Source organism: Tenrec ecaudatus, chromosome 12, assembly GCF_050624435.1.
Source record: "Tenrec ecaudatus isolate mTenEca1 chromosome 12, mTenEca1.hap1, whole genome shotgun sequence".
Lineage (NCBI taxonomy): Eukaryota > Metazoa > Chordata > Mammalia > Afrosoricida > Tenrecidae > Tenrec > Tenrec ecaudatus.
In genome coordinates, this window is record NC_134541.1 from 117,257,657 (window position 1) to 117,273,293 (window position 15,637).

Genomic DNA, 15,637 nt, shown 5'->3' on the forward strand with positions numbered 1-15,637 from the left:
GTTTTTCTATTTTCTAGTGCTTATAATATACTAGAATGTGTTAGTTCTTAAATAAATTCATTTTTTGAAAGGAACAATCCAATTCTCAAATGTTTCCTTTATTCCAAGCATGTAAATTCTCTTCATAATGATGTCTGAGATGACTAAGGATGAAAGTAATTATTTTTTTAACTCAAGTTCACATTTTATAAGGTAACTTAACATTTTTAAAAAATTCCTCTCTCCCTAGAGTTGATTTTTTTTCCCAGAAGAATGAACTTTTTGGCATTCAACCAATTTGCAGTACTCCTGTGGAAAAATCTTACCTTAAAGGTAGGTAAATATATTTCCCCAAAGTTTCCCTGTAAACTGTTCCTCATTGAAGAGAAAATTTGAATATCGATGCAGTCAAATCCATTTTGTTTTCTCTTTGACTGAAAAAATTATTTTCTTCTACATTTGTGGCAAGTGGCTGCTCATCACATTTCAGTGTGCCCTCTTTTTGTGTACTTACTTGTTTTGTACTTCACCAATACCAGAGCTATGAGTCGCTTTAAAAATTTTTTTAAAGTTGCTTGAGTTAATTATTACCTGAAAGAAAATGGAACCTAGAGTAGAAAGTGGGTTGAGATAGGCCAAGAGGCACTGTCTCTGTGAAGGTGAACCTGGCAGAAATTTAGTATGCTAGAGCAGTCCGTAATGTATCAAATGTGTGCTCTCACATGAATTAACGCCATCTTTTTTCCCCTTTTTCTTCTAGAGGAGACAATTTATTCATTTAGCATTGGAAATTTTCATAGTGTTGGCATTCGGAAGTATCCTTTTGATATTCCGCGAAGTTTTTGAGGTAGAAATTGTTGAACCTTACAATTACACTTCTCAATCCATCGGTACTCTCCCGTCCTTCCTCAAAAATCCAGAAGAGTGGGAATTAATTTACGTGCCTTCTAAGGCTGATGTGGCAAAAGAGATAACTGAGAATGTGAAGAAGAATCTAAACATCAGTATAAAAGGTTAGAAATTAAGGTTTTCTGTGAAAATATTCTTAAATTATTTTCAGAGACCAGGCATATGTTGACATATTTTTTTACAAATGTGTAAAATAAATCAATGGAGGAAAGGTAGTCTTTACAGCATATGGTGCTATGATAATTGGACATCACTAGCTACAACAATGAAAGTTGACCTCATTTTCCCAAATGCAAACTGGAATCAGAATGAATGATAGATCTAACTGTAAAGTGATACAATATTTAGGGGGCAAAAAATAGGATGTATAGTTATTTGAGCTTTTAGAGACGTCATCAAAATCATATCCGTAAGTTTTTTAAATGGAGAAAATGGAATTCTGTTATATAATATCAGTGACTTTTCTTGGGGTTCAGATATGTGTAGTGCCCACTTTGAAGTGTTTTACCACTTGTATTGTGATCCCACCACCTTTCCAGTTTATTATAAATGGAAAATTTTGCAGCAAGTGTTATAATCTCCAAACATAATAAGAAAGTTAAATAAGAGAAAAGACTGCCTATCCAAGATGCCAATTTTCCTGGACATGTATATTTTAAGTATATTTGTAGTTTTACTTTTGGCTGAGAAAAAAACATTTTCGATTACGCTTTATGGTGTATTGCTGCTATTGCGGCTGTACATAGCAAAAGACACAGTGATGCGAACATCCCTTCCTGTACGTTTAAGTAACAAAGATGACCTGAGTTAAGTGATGCAGCCATCCTCACACTTCTGGCACGTTTCTCTCCCATTAACATGTGCTTGTTGCTGCTGAACGATCTGTGTTTTATCTTACGAGTTTTTCTTGGTTTTGCCTTTCACATTATGGGACTTTCATTCATCCAGAGTGTATCTAATTAACGTGACCCAATTCTTTTACCATGACCTGCAATGTTCCATTTTCAATTCTTGTTGTTGTCAGGTAGCGTTGAGTTGGTTCCAATTCACAGCAGTCCTGTGTCCAAGAGAATGAAACACGGCCTGGTCTTGCACCATCATGACAATTATTGCTATATTCCAGCCCCTCTCGCTGAGGGCCTTCCTCTTTTCACGGCACCTCTACCAAGCATGATGCTCTTCTCCAGGCACTGGTCTCTCCTGATAGTATGTCCAAAGTGTAAGACCAAGTCTCGCCATCCTTGCTTTTAAGGACATCCTGGCTGTACTTCTTAAAGGACAGACTTGTTTGTGTTTTGGGCAATCCACGGTACTTTCAATATTGGCCACCAGCACCATAATGCAAATGCATCAGTTCTTCTTTGGTCTTCCTTATTCAGTGTCCACCTTTCCCATTCACAGGCTGATGTTAGGTGCCATCGAATTGGTTCTGATCCATCTATACACTCTGCGCAACAGAACAAAGCACTTCACAGTTGCTTGGCCTTTCTCACAATTGTTCCTGTACCAGAGCCCATTGTTGCAGCCATGTGTCACGCCATCTCCTTCAGGGCCTTCCTCTTCTTCACTGCCCCTCTGCTTTACCAAGAATGATGTCCTTCTCCAGTGAATGGTCTCTTCTGAAAATATGTCCAAAATACGTAAGATGAAGTCCTGCCATCCTAGCCTCTGACCTTACTTCTTCCAAGACAGATTTGTTTATCCTTTACACAGTCTGTGTTACTTTCAGTATTCTTCTCCAGAACCAAAGTTCAAAGGCATCAATTCTTCTTTGGTCATCTATATTCAATGTCCAACTTTCACATGCAGATGAGGCAATGGAAAATACCATGGCTTGGGTCAGGTGCATCGTATTCCTCAAAATAACATTCTTGCTTTTCAATACTCGAAAGAGGTCTTGTGCAGCTGGTTGGTCCAATGCAATGCATCTTTTGATCTCTTGACTGCAGCTTTCATGAGCACTGATTGTGGATCCAGGCAAAACACAATCCTTGGCAAGGTCAACCGTTCTCCATTTATCATGATGTTATTTATTGGCCCAATTGTGAGGATTTGGGCCTTCTTTACATTGAGTTGTAATCCATACTTGACTTTCATCAGTAAGTGCTTCAAGGCCTCCTCACTTTCAGCAAGCAAGGTTGTTTCATGTGCATATCACAGGTTGCTAATAAGCCTTCTTCCAATCCTGATGCCACATTCTTCTTCATCTAATACAGCTTCTCTGATTTTTTCTCTATGTTTTCAACACTCTAGAATAGTCTCGTGCAGCAGATTCATCCAATGCAACTCATCCGTTGATCTTTTGACGGTTGTTCCAGGAGTATTTGTTAATATTCCATAATATGGATTTGACTCTGGCCTCTGTGCTTCATTTGTCTTACCTTCCAGCATGAATTTTTAAAATCTAATTTGGGCCTGTGCTACAGTGATATTCCCATTACATGGTTTGCTTGGAATTAATTATTGCTGGTTTAATTGAAAACAGCTACTAAATTAAAGGGTTATTAAGAAATAATTCCTCAGCACACTGAGGAAAAACACGAAGGGTGTGCAACACAACAGCCAGGGGAGCAGAATGAGGAAGTCTGGAGGAAATAGAAAAAATAGGCTTTGGGGCCAGGGCATGGCACCCCATCAAACTCGACTGGAAAACACTCCTAACGGTCAACAAACAGACCTTGAACTATTTACAGGCTTTTCTTTTGTGTGTGTGTGTGTGTGTGTGTGTGTGTGTGTGTGTGTGTGTGATTGGTTTGTTGTTGTTGTTGTTTTGTTTTCTGTTCTTTTGTTCCTTTGTTTTGTTGTCTTGTTTTATGTATATTATTTTCTCTGCAGGTCTATCTAGATAAGATAGGTTAGCTAAAAAATCTGGAGGGGAAAACAACAGGACCTACAGTTCCAGGGGCATATGGGAGAAGGGGAGGAGAGGGAAAGGAAGTGGTGTTAGAAAACCCAGGGACAAGGGAACAACAAGTGATCCAAAATCCATGGTGAGGAGGGTGTAAGAGGCCTGGTAGGGCTTGATCAAGGGCAATGTAACCAAGAAGAATTACTGAAACCCAAACGAAGGCTGAGCATGATAATGGGACAAGAGGAAAGTAAAAGGAAATAGAGGAAAGAACTAGGAGGCAAAGGGTATCTATAGAGGTCTAAATATAGGCATTTAAATATATTTATTTATGAGAATGGGGAAATAGCTCTGTGTGAATATATTTATAGGTTTAGTATTAAGGTAGCAGATGGACACTGGGCCTCCACTCAAGTACTCCCTCAATGCAAGAACACTTTTTTCTATTAAAACGGTATTCCATGATGCTCACCTTCCTGACACAATCACTGAAGACAAAGTGGGTACATAAGCAAATGTGGTGAAGAAAGCTAATGGTGCCCAGCTATCAAACGATATAGCATCTGGGTCTTAAAGAGTGAAGATAAACAAGTGGCCATCTAGCTGAGAAGCAACCAAGCCCACATGGAGGAAGCACACCAGCCTGTGTGATCATGAGGTGTCGGTGGGATCAGGTATCAGGCATCAAAGAACAAATGGAGTGGAGACCCAAAGCCCATCTGTAAGCAACTGGACATCCTCTTACAGATGGGTCGCAGGGAGGAGATGAACCAATGAGGGTGCAGCGTAGCCACAATGAAACATAGAACTGTTCTCTAGTTCTTTGATGCCTCCAATTCTTTTTTTTAAACATTTTATTAGGGGCTCATACAACTCTTATCACAATCCATACATACATCAATTGTGTAAAGCACATCTGTACATTCATTGACCTCATCATTTTCAAAGCATTTGCTCTCCACTTAAGCTCTTGGCATCAGGTCCTCTTTTTTCCCCCTCCCTTGCCACTATCACCTCCCTCATGGGCCCTTGATAATTTATAAATTATTATTTTGTCATATCTTTCCCTGTCCGACGTCTCCCTTCACCCCTTTTCTGTTGTCCGTGCCCCAGAGAGGAGGTCACATGTAGATCCTTGTAATCAGTTCCCTTTTTCTAACCCACTCTCCCTCTATCCTCCCAGTATCACCACTCATACCCCTGGTCCTGTAGGTATCATTTCCCTGGATTCCCTGTGCCTCCAGCTCCTATCTTCACCAGTGTACATCCTCTGGTGTAGCCAGACTTACAAGGACATGATTCCAATTCTACCTTACAAATCTGGCTAGACTGGAGGATGTACACTGGTACAGATAGGAACTGGAAACACAGGGAATCCAGGCCAGATGAACCCCTCAGCACCAGTGGTGAGAGTCGCCATATCAGGAGGGTGGAGGGAAGGTTGGGTATAAAGGGGGAACTGATCACAAAGGTGTACATATTTCCACCTCCTTGGGGGATGGACAACAGAAAAGTGGGTGAAGGAAGGGAGATGTCAGACAGTGTAAGACATGACAAAATAATAATAATTTATAAATTATCAAGGGTTCATGAGGAAGGGGGGACAGGGAGAGGGGATAAATGAGGATCTGATACAAAGGGTTCAAGTACAAAGAAAATGTTTTGAGAATGATGATGGCAACACATGTACACATGTGCTTGACACATGGATGTATGTATGGACTGTGATAACAGTTGTATAAGCCCCGAATAAGATAACTTAAAAAAATAAAAAGAAAGAATGCCTATATACTATTGCAATAGTATACCTTTTTCCCCCCGGGAAACAGTTTTATCACTTTTTTTTTTAAGACAGGTGTCATGATAGGAGTCCTGCATTCTCTTACATAAGGAGATTTCAGAGGTTCATGGGGAAATTCATTATTTTTTCATTTTATTTCCCATGAGCATTTTGAATGTCAATATTCCTATGAACATGAACTATAACCCCAAATTCACTGCTATCAAGTTGATTTCTACTCATAGCACCCCCTAGAGGACAGAGGAGAAATTTTCCATCTGCTCTTTCTACAGATAGCACTCCGAGAGGATAGAGCTGGGAAATGCCCCCAAGAAAACCAAGGACATAACTTGGCTCACACCCTAAGATCAGGATTTATCCCATCTTAATCCTGTCCTTAATCCTGTATATCAGAGAACTGCTTCCAAAATGGGATCACGGCCACACACATTGAGTCCAGAATTATAAGACATCGCATAAGGAATTGCGGCTGGAAGGGACATGTTAATTTCTAAAGAATAACCTATGTCCACCATGCCTCCCCCCACCTCTGGCCCATTCCATCCTTCCCTCTTTCCCTTCCTCTCTGTTTTTCTCAACTTGGCTTTTTAATCTTAATGACTCTTTAGGGCCCTCAGGTGGCTGCATACTTTTAGTTTGCCTTCCAGCATTTCACAGTACGTCTGCCACACGTAACTTCTAAGATGGATGAGACAAAAATGAGTGGTTTGCTTCCGTCCTTACAGAGCATATAGACATGCTAGAACATAAAGCAGAATGATTTGTAAATTAGACCTGCTCAGCTACTTCCAGAACCAGGGCCTAGCGCTGCTGATTCCAGTCCGTCGTCACAGTGAGGCGGGGATGGCGCCCGTGCCAGTAATAGTGAGCCATAGCACTTTCCTACCACCTGACCGTACTCTGCTTCCTGCAGTATTCACTTGACTGCTGTGCACCCCGGACTGTTTTCGTACAGCGCATTTACTTCTTATACTTTCCGCTTGTTTGGTTGACATCTCTGTGGAGGAAATGGGACCCTGGCACTTCATATTTCACCACCATGGTGACATCACTCCAACATGATTTGTCTTTGGTTATCGTCATCTTAGTGGATATGAGGTGTGACAATTATGATTTTAAGTCTCATCATAATTTTGATTTACATTTCCCTTATAATTAACTCCCTATCTTTATATATGATTTTTATAATGGTTATTATTTAAGATTTTAGTTAAGCTCTATGACATGGCTAAAAATCTGTTTAACCTCAAATATCCATTAGCCATGCTGCTAGAATTTGAGAAATTTTGTTTTTAATTTAAAGTATTTGGATAGACTTTTACCTGTCGAAAGCAGGACCATGCTTGTCAGATAGAAGGGATTAACAGGTATTTTCATTTATGTGGGCAATTTTCTCTCTCTACAGTCCGAGGCTTTTCTTCAGAAACTGAATTTGAGACCTACATTAAGTATGACTATAAGTCTGAAAAAGTGCTGGCTGCTATCGTATTTGAGTATGACTTCCAAAATGGCAGTGACCCCCTGCCACTCCAGGTGAGAAATTTTAGTTAGAGGTCTTAGAGTTATACTTCTAGTTTGTAGGATTTTCATGATTTACTATATTATAATGACCCCTGCAGGGCAATGGTCTTTCTGGATTTGGGTTGATATTTCTGCCAAAATAATTGGCTGGACACCTGCCCTGTCACTCTTACACACCTCGCAGGAATTGGTCTGTTTACTATGTAAATGGACTCCAGCCAAACTACCTGCCATCAAGTCGATGCCAATTCCTAGTGACCCCATAGGACAAAGTAGAACTACCCTGTGTCTCCAAGAGTGTAACTCTTTATGGGACTGGAACGCCCCATCTTTCTCCCACAGAGCATCTGGTCTTTTCAAACTGCTGACCTTGCAGGTGGCAACCCACTGTGTAACCGCTATGTCATTATGTAAATGGGGAATATAAACCCCCAAAGTAGGCATTACCTTGAAGGGATTGGTTGGCTTGTGGCCATCCCCTGAAATAGAACAAAAGGGTTAATCCCCAGAGGTTGAGGAGACCTCACTCCAATAAAGAAGAGCCTAGAGAGCCGTTTGTCCTTTAGGCTGGTACTTCCTGCCCCAAGAACCTCCCAGATCTAGAGGAGATGCTATAATGCTGAAGGCCGTGCAAGGTGATGAGAAATGCCGATGGCAGTACATGCAGTGAGAAATCTGGGACTAGCAGCCCCCGGTGGTATGCTTGCCAGTCCACAGAGAACAAGGGATCGCTGAGTGCCTTTGGGTAGGAGGCTTGTGAACAGAGAAGCTCGGCAGAGCTAGACAGCTCTGTGGCAGTTACACAGAGCAGAGGTCAAAGGGGACCTGGCAGCAGTCTGTCAGCTCGCAGTAGTGAGAGAAGCGCCTGCCAGCAGACACCGCTGAGGGTATGTGATCTAAAGGCAGAGCCCAATGAAGGATCTTCTTGCAGGCATGGCCAACATGAATTTGAGAGCTGTCTTGGTTGGAAGCTGTGTTCACCACATGGCTCCTGTCTCCTGAGTTGTATCCCCTATGCCAAGTTTATCCTGATTTTGAGTGTATCCTGTTAACAACATCCAAGTCCATTACCATCCAGCTGATTACAGCTTTTCACATCTCTAAGGGGCAGACTGGAACTGCTCTACAGGGATTTCCTGGGGAGTGGCTGGTGCGTTCAAATGACAGACCTATTGATTAGCAGGCAAATGCTTTAACCACTGTACTACTAGTTTCATAGACATATGCGCGTTTTCATTTGTCAGTTCATAGATGCTCTATTTATCACTTTGTATTTCAAATGGTTTATTCATAACCTAATGAAACCTACTGCTATTGAGTTGATGCTGACTCACATAAAACTATAAGAAAGAATAGAACTGTTACCATAGAGTTTCCAAGGCTGTGAATCCGTACAGAAGTCGATAACTTCATCTGTCTCCTGGTCTTATTCTGGGATCTCATGCCTATGTAGCATATTCAAGCTTAAATTCTCTTGAGCATTAGGTTGACAGAAGGCTAGGGTTATATTAAAAGTCCAAAATCCATTCTGAATCACCATGGATATGAAATCGATATTCCTTCTGGCTATTAGCAAGGAAGCCCACAAGATGGCAAATTGACAGACAGTTGTCCTGGTTAATGGTCATCTGAGGTGAACAGGTTTTAGTGCAGTGTCTAGGTTAAGGACAGACTATGGGAAAGAAATAGGCTGTCCATTTCTGAGTGGTTAGCCACTAAAGACCTTTGGAATAATAGCGGAACATGATTAAATATCCTGAACGTCACATGAATAGCAACAACACACTGTCAGATTATAGAGCCAGAAGAGGAGCGCCTCCTCAGAAATCACACAAAATATGACAAGTGAAGAGCTACCTTCTCACAGAAGAGTTGAATATCATGGCCTTGTTGGAAGGAAAAAAACATTTAAAACCTTATTTTGTTAATGGGGCATGACTCAAAAAAGAGATGAAATGGCTGCAAATTTATATTAATAATTGGAAGATTGAAGGGATGGAGTATAAATCAAGGAAAAGTAAAAATCGTCAAAACTGAAATGGAGTCCATAAAGATCAATATCGTAGGCATTCAGTGAGCTGAAATTGCAATAATACTGGGATGAAGTCAGACAGTCGTATGGTTTCTTGTGAGGTCCAGCCTCACAGCTGAAAGGGCTGTGAGGAGCGGCTGTGCAATTGAGGGAAAATAAGACAGACAAAGGGTGTAAGGGCTCCCCTTTCCCAAAGGCAGGATCTAGAGAAAGAAAATGTATTTTCCAGCAGGTTTATATAGTCTGGGGCAGGCAAACCCATCCATCACATACGTAACAAGGTGGGCACTGTCTTAGCCTTAGTTGTCCTTGAACTCATTGGAGGAGTAATCCAAACCAATATTGGGGGCAGGCAGAATAAAGTTGATCGCCCTTTGAGCAAGGAGAATAGAACTTGTTTGTTCTCAGAGATGGGTAGCCTTTGGCCATGGAGAGAGCTTATAAGATGCTTGTAAGAGGCATCTTTAAAGTAACACTATTATGGCCGGATGTTGTGAGGATGATTTCTAGTCAGGAGAATGTGAGCGGGAGTCATCTCTCTCTCACAAATGTGAAGGGCTTTCTCCACCAGAGTCGGCTTTCCATACTCTTAACTATGAACCTAGAGAATTTGGCTACACATGCCCTCTTCCCGATTCTCATTTTCCCAGTTTACTATGCTGGGAATGACAAATTCAGGAGGAATGACATCATATTCATTATCAGGAAGAGCATTTCCAGATCCATCTTGACATATAATGTTGTCTGTGATAGGATAATATCTCTACCCACAGGAAATCCAGTTAACATACCTATTATTCAAATTTACACACCCACCACTGAAGTGAGTGTGTTGTCTTAATTACTGTTCTCTGTTTTCTCACTGGGTTTGATGTAATATCCATCGTAATGGCTACGCAGAACTCACAGACAAAATTCTTGATTATTAAGGAAATTAACAAGTTGTAATGCCAGTGAGAAATGCTCAGAGTTTAGTTGTTTATTAAGTCATATTGCAAAGTTTGATCAGTTCTGCTAATAAATGCCCAAAAGGCATACCACTTCACTATAAGCCTCAACCCCAAGGCATTCAGCCTAAGTTCTGTGAATTAGCAAACTCACCTCCCTGAATTAAGTGCCCAGAGGGATCTCACTCCAGGAAGCCTCAGCTTGAAGGCACTCAGCTTCACTTCCAACGGTGAGCAACTCCAACTCCAACTCCCCCAACGAAATTCACAGCCTCAGACCTAAAAACCAAAACACCAAGAAAAAAATGTTTTGTTGTTGGGTTTATTATTGAAGAGGGTGAGGCACAAGAGATAGTGTAACTGACATCAGCTGACTCTTGGCTGAAAGAAGAGAATATCAGAAAGAGGTTTACTTGTCTTTTATTGATTATGCAAAGGCATTCTACTATGTGGACTATAACAGATAGCACTGATAAAAATGGGGATTTCAGAACACTTCATTGAAAAAGGTGTGTCAGGCTTGTGTCCTCTCACCATTAAGACTGTATGCTTAGCAGATGATACAAGGAGTTGGGCTACAGGAAAAAGAATGTGGCATCAGAATTGGAGGAAGGCTTGTTTACAACCTGGAGATGCAGGTGACACACCTGGCTTGCTAACAGCCAGTAGGACTTGAAGCAGTTGCTGAGGAAGATCAATGACTGCAGCCCTCGGTCTGGATTACAATTCATTGTAAATAAAAGCTGCACAACTAGATCAATAGTTAGCATCATATAAGCAGAGAAAAGATTGACATTGATGTTGTCAAGGATTTCATCTTGAGTGGATGCACAATCAAGGCTTATAGAAGCAGCAGTTGAGAAATCAAAGAACAAGGCTATATCATGTTGTAGACTAAAGTATGCCCGACCTGAGCCGTGGTACTTTCAGTTGCCTCATACGCATGCAAAAGTTGGACATTGAAAAGGGTGAAAAATTGCTGCATTTGAATTATGGTGTTAGCGAAGAATATTGAAAGTACTATGAGAAATCAACCAGAGCAATATGCAAATCTGTCTTGGAAGAAGTACAAACAGAAAGCGCTCTGGAAGCAAGGACGGTGAGTCTTCATTTTATGTACTTTGGACATGTTTTCGGGAGAAACCAGTCCCTGGAGAAGGACATCGTGCTTGGTAAAGTAGAAGGTCAATGAAGAAGAGGAAGATCCTCAACCAGATTAATTAACACAGTGACTGCAACAGTGGGCTCAAACTCAACCAGGAACTGAAAATGGCATAAGAGGCGTAGTGTTTTGTTGTGCATAGGAACTGAGTAGATAGCACCTAACAGCAACATTAACCATGAATATGAACAACTATGCCCTCAGGCAAAGTACATTGGAAAGTGAATTAACACCACTCCCCAAGGGATGGTCTGTCTCCCTTAGGGGCTCTCTTTGGTGTGTCCTTGATGGAGGTTGTGCTACTAGAGTTGCATAGTCAGCAGTCATGTCCTCCTTACCTTGGTCAGATCAGCCTGTAGGAATCTAGCAATTTCTTCTGTCAAGTACAATGTATGATTCCCACTTGTAGTCTCACCTACAATGGCGATGTATTGATCTGCCAACAGCCATGCTTCTGTGACAGTTTCCTTTGTTCTTTTTGGTCCTATTTAAGCCACCAACCCTTTGTAAACCATTGGATGCCATTATGACCTCTTGCTATGGTCTTTGTCCCTCATCTACCTTTGTCTTTTCTTTGACTTGTTGAAGCCTTAATATATGTGCTCCTTAAATTATATATAAGATATTAAGATTTTGTAAGTGGGTCAGGTTCTAGGCTCAAGTCTCTCAAGGTAATGGTGGTGGGGAGGTCATCTCTGCACATGCTTTGGCTATTGGATACACCCAATTGCCTCAAAGATATTCTAACAGTAAACTCTGCCTGTCACAAAGCATACCATGAGTGTTACCACTTGTGTAGACACCAACAGATTGCCTTTAGATGAATCGTCCAGCAGCCATCTCATACAAAGGGCACTCTGCATGCCGTCATGTTTATCACACATGCTACCATATGCATAGGTGGCAGCCGAATTCCTTCTTACTTGATTGAACTGGAGCAAGGAGATGGGCTGGAAGAGAGGAGAGGTGAGGATCTGCTCACCTGTTGTCTCAGTGCCAACAAAAAAGAAGTTTCCCCAAAGTGAAAACAAAGAGTACTGGAGTTTGTTTGTTTCCTGACTTAAGATACTTAAATCCTGGGACGTTCGTCACCTTTTTCAATGAAAGCAAATAAAATATTAGATCAAAACCACGGCCAGTCCTGCTAGCCTATCTCATTTATGGCTTCATGTAACATTATCAGTCCTATCCCTAACCTTCCTCTGATTACGATATCTTTTCTGAAGCCAGCTGCATACACATGCTTAATGAGAACTAAGCAATTCTATTATCTAGTTTGGGAATTTTGATTCTTCTTATTTGACCAGTAACACTTTGGGAAGGAAAAGGCTGAATGACTTTCTTTAGAAAGGTAGAAATGAAAATTGTATCTCAGCCTAAAATGGAGTTTTGATGTAGTTCTGAAGCCACCTCATTCAGATATGCCAGCATTAGAGTTTTTCTAAGATTCACCTCCACAGCTGATACGGAGTTAGATTCAATACTTTATGTTGGCTTGAAGGCTCTTCAAGACAGTCTGAAGGTTTATTCTTACTATTAATTTACTGTATTTGCTCCTTAATTAGTTGAACCAGTTTCCCCATTCATGCATTCAGAATTTCCCCCATTTTTGCCTAACTGATTAACCTGTACCTTCATGGTTTACCCAAGACAAAACGCATACACTTGAGTGGGATAAAGAACTGCATTTGGGCATTTGTTTCTGGTTTTTGAAAGTAGCCATTCACTTTTCTAAGACACCCAGACAACACTTTAACTGTGCAGATGTTGTAGGAACCAGATAAACACACCTGGAGCACTAATTTGGGGGAGGGAAGTGGGCATGATGCTGTCCAGATTCAGTCCACCATTGCTATGTATTGAGGCCTTAGTTACACATATTAATTGAACCTGCACTGACTAGGAAACTAAATCTTGGAACATGGTTGGGGCTTCCTGTACTGGTGAGAACATCCCTGCCTGGAAGAGGAAGTGACACATCTTTGGAACAGTGGAAGCCTCACACTGCCAGGACCTCTCTCAGGCCTCGCCTGATTCATCTATTCCTTTACATCCTTTCTGTTTATAATAAATGAGTGACTATAAATACATGTGGGAGAAAGACAAGGTTTTCTATTTCTGTAGTTACAGTCTCAGAAACTCAAAGGGGGCAGTTCTACCTTGTCCTGTAGAGTCACTATGAGTTGACATTGACTCCATGGCAGTGAGTTTGGTTTGGTTTGGGTAGAGGGAATAAATTTTAAAAACCAAACTCACTGCCATCAAGTCAATTCTGACTCATAGCAACCCTATAGGACAAGCTAGAACTGCATCTGTTAATGCCCAAGACTGTACATCTTTATGGGAGTAGAAAGCCTCCTCTTTTACCAACATTTCAAACTGTGGTCCATGTATAACCACTATACCACCAGGGCTTCCAGTATAGGTAATGGATTTAATTACTTTTGTGAGCCATGGAGAATTTGTGTGCATCAGAATTGTATCCTCTCACCCTATGTATTCAAACTGTGTGCTGAGCAAATAATCAAAGACACTGGTCTCAATGAAGAAGAATGCGGCTTCAGGATTGGAGGAAGACTTATTAACAACCTTTGATATGCAGATGACACGACTTTGCTTGCTGAAAGTGACAAGGACTCGAAGCCCTTCCTATCAAGACCAAAGATTGCAACCGTCATGATGGATTCCAACTCAATCTTCTGAAGACCGAAATCCTCACAACTGGGCCAGTAGGTAACCTCATGATAAATGGCATCAAGATTGACGTTGTCAAGGACCTTGTCTTACTTGGATCCACAATAAATACTCATGGAAGCTGCAGTCAAGCAGTCAAAAGATGCCTTGCATTGGGCGAATCTGCTGCAAAATACCTCTTTACAGTGTTGAAAAGCAAGGTTACTTTGAGGAATAAGGTGACTCAAACCATGGTATTATCAACCTCATCATGTGGATGTGAAAGGTGGACATTGAATAAGGAAGATCAAAGAAAAACCGATGCATTTGTATTGTGATGCTGTGGAAGAATATTGCAAGTGCCATGAACTGCTAAAAGAACAAATAAATCTGTCTTGGAAGAAGTACAGCCGGCATGCTCCTTAGGGGCAAGGATGGAAAGACTTCATCTCATGTACTTTGGACATGTTGCCAGAAGAGGCCAGTCTCTGGATAAGTACGTCATGCTTGGTAATGTAGAAGAGCAGTATAAAAGAGTAAGTCCCTCAACAGGAGGAATTGACAAAGTGACTGCAATAATAGGCTAAAAAATAAGAGCATTTGTGAGGATGGCAAAGGACTGAGGCAATGTTTTGCTCTGTTCTACACAGTGTTGCTATGACTCCAAACCCACTCGATGGGACCTAACAACAACTGAGAATTGATGAACCCACATAAGGAAGTGAGCCATAAGGGTCTAGCTGGGTCGAATCAGTTTCCCAGATGTGAGTGACTGGGTGACAGCGAAAGGTAGCACATCTGATTGATAAAGCAGAGAGTGTAACTCACATGAGACTTGGCCCTAGAAGGTTGGGAGGCTGGGGTGCTGGCACTGCCTGGTCTGAAGTCAGACTTCAACTATTTTCCAATGACCTGGTTCCAGTTGGCCAAGGATATTTTGACCTGGCTCCGTGTGACTGGGGATAAATTCTGATATAATTGGGAATGGTTAGGGTCAGAAGAGTAGGGTAGGCCTGACCAAAGCCATGACAGGTTCCATCAGCTCATGTACATGTGAAAAGTAGCCAATGAATTCAGAGGATTGCAGATTATTAAATGCACTGAAGTGTATATGGTTGGTAAAGAATATTGAAAATTACTGGGTACTGTCAGAAGAATAAACAGATGTGTCTTGGAAGAAGTATAACTAGAATGCTCTTTAGAAACGAGGATGGTGAGACTTCATCTCAAGGATTTTGGATATGTTATCAGAGGAGAGCAGTCCCTGGAAAAAGGACATTGTATTTGATAAAGTTGAAGGGCAACAAAAAAGAGGACTATTCTCAATGAGATGGATTAGCAGCAGTGGCTGCAACAGTGGACTCAACCACAAATGGTGAGGAGGGGGCAGGACTGAGGAGTGTTCCCTTCTGGTGGGCATAGGATCACTGTGAGTCAGAACTGACTCAATGGCGCCAAACAAGGGTCCAAGAGGAAGTGTCACTTCCCACTTCCAGGAGGGAATTGGATTTATTGTCATTCTTACCACACAGCTAGTGATAGAGGTAGCTTGGCCCCCATCAATCCCTTCAGGTCGTATAAATGATAACATTTAGCAGTGGAATACTTTCTGATATCCACCAGCTTTTTCCTATCTTTAAAAATATATTTTTGAAGACCATTTTGTTGGGGCCCTTATAACAGTCCATACATCCGTTGTATCAATCATATGTGCACATATTTTGCCATCATCATTTTCTAAACATTTACTTTCTATTTGAGCCCC

At 41.2% G+C, this 15,637-nt stretch overlaps 1 protein-coding gene across 1 annotated transcript in view; it reads left to right on the forward strand.

Moving 5' to 3' along the window:
- Positions 1-252: 252 nt before the first annotated feature.
- LOC142422893 (phospholipid-transporting ATPase ABCA3-like) overlaps positions 253-15,637 on the forward strand; it is a 186,061-nt gene continuing 170,676 nt past the window's right edge. Inside the window, exons 1-3 of the mRNA XM_075528113.1 lie at positions 253-312; positions 740-992; positions 6,943-7,070. Of these exons, the coding sequence (XP_075384228.1) occupies positions 253-312; positions 740-992; positions 6,943-7,070 (441 nt within the window). The remainder of the gene's footprint in view (positions 313-739; positions 993-6,942; positions 7,071-15,637) is intronic.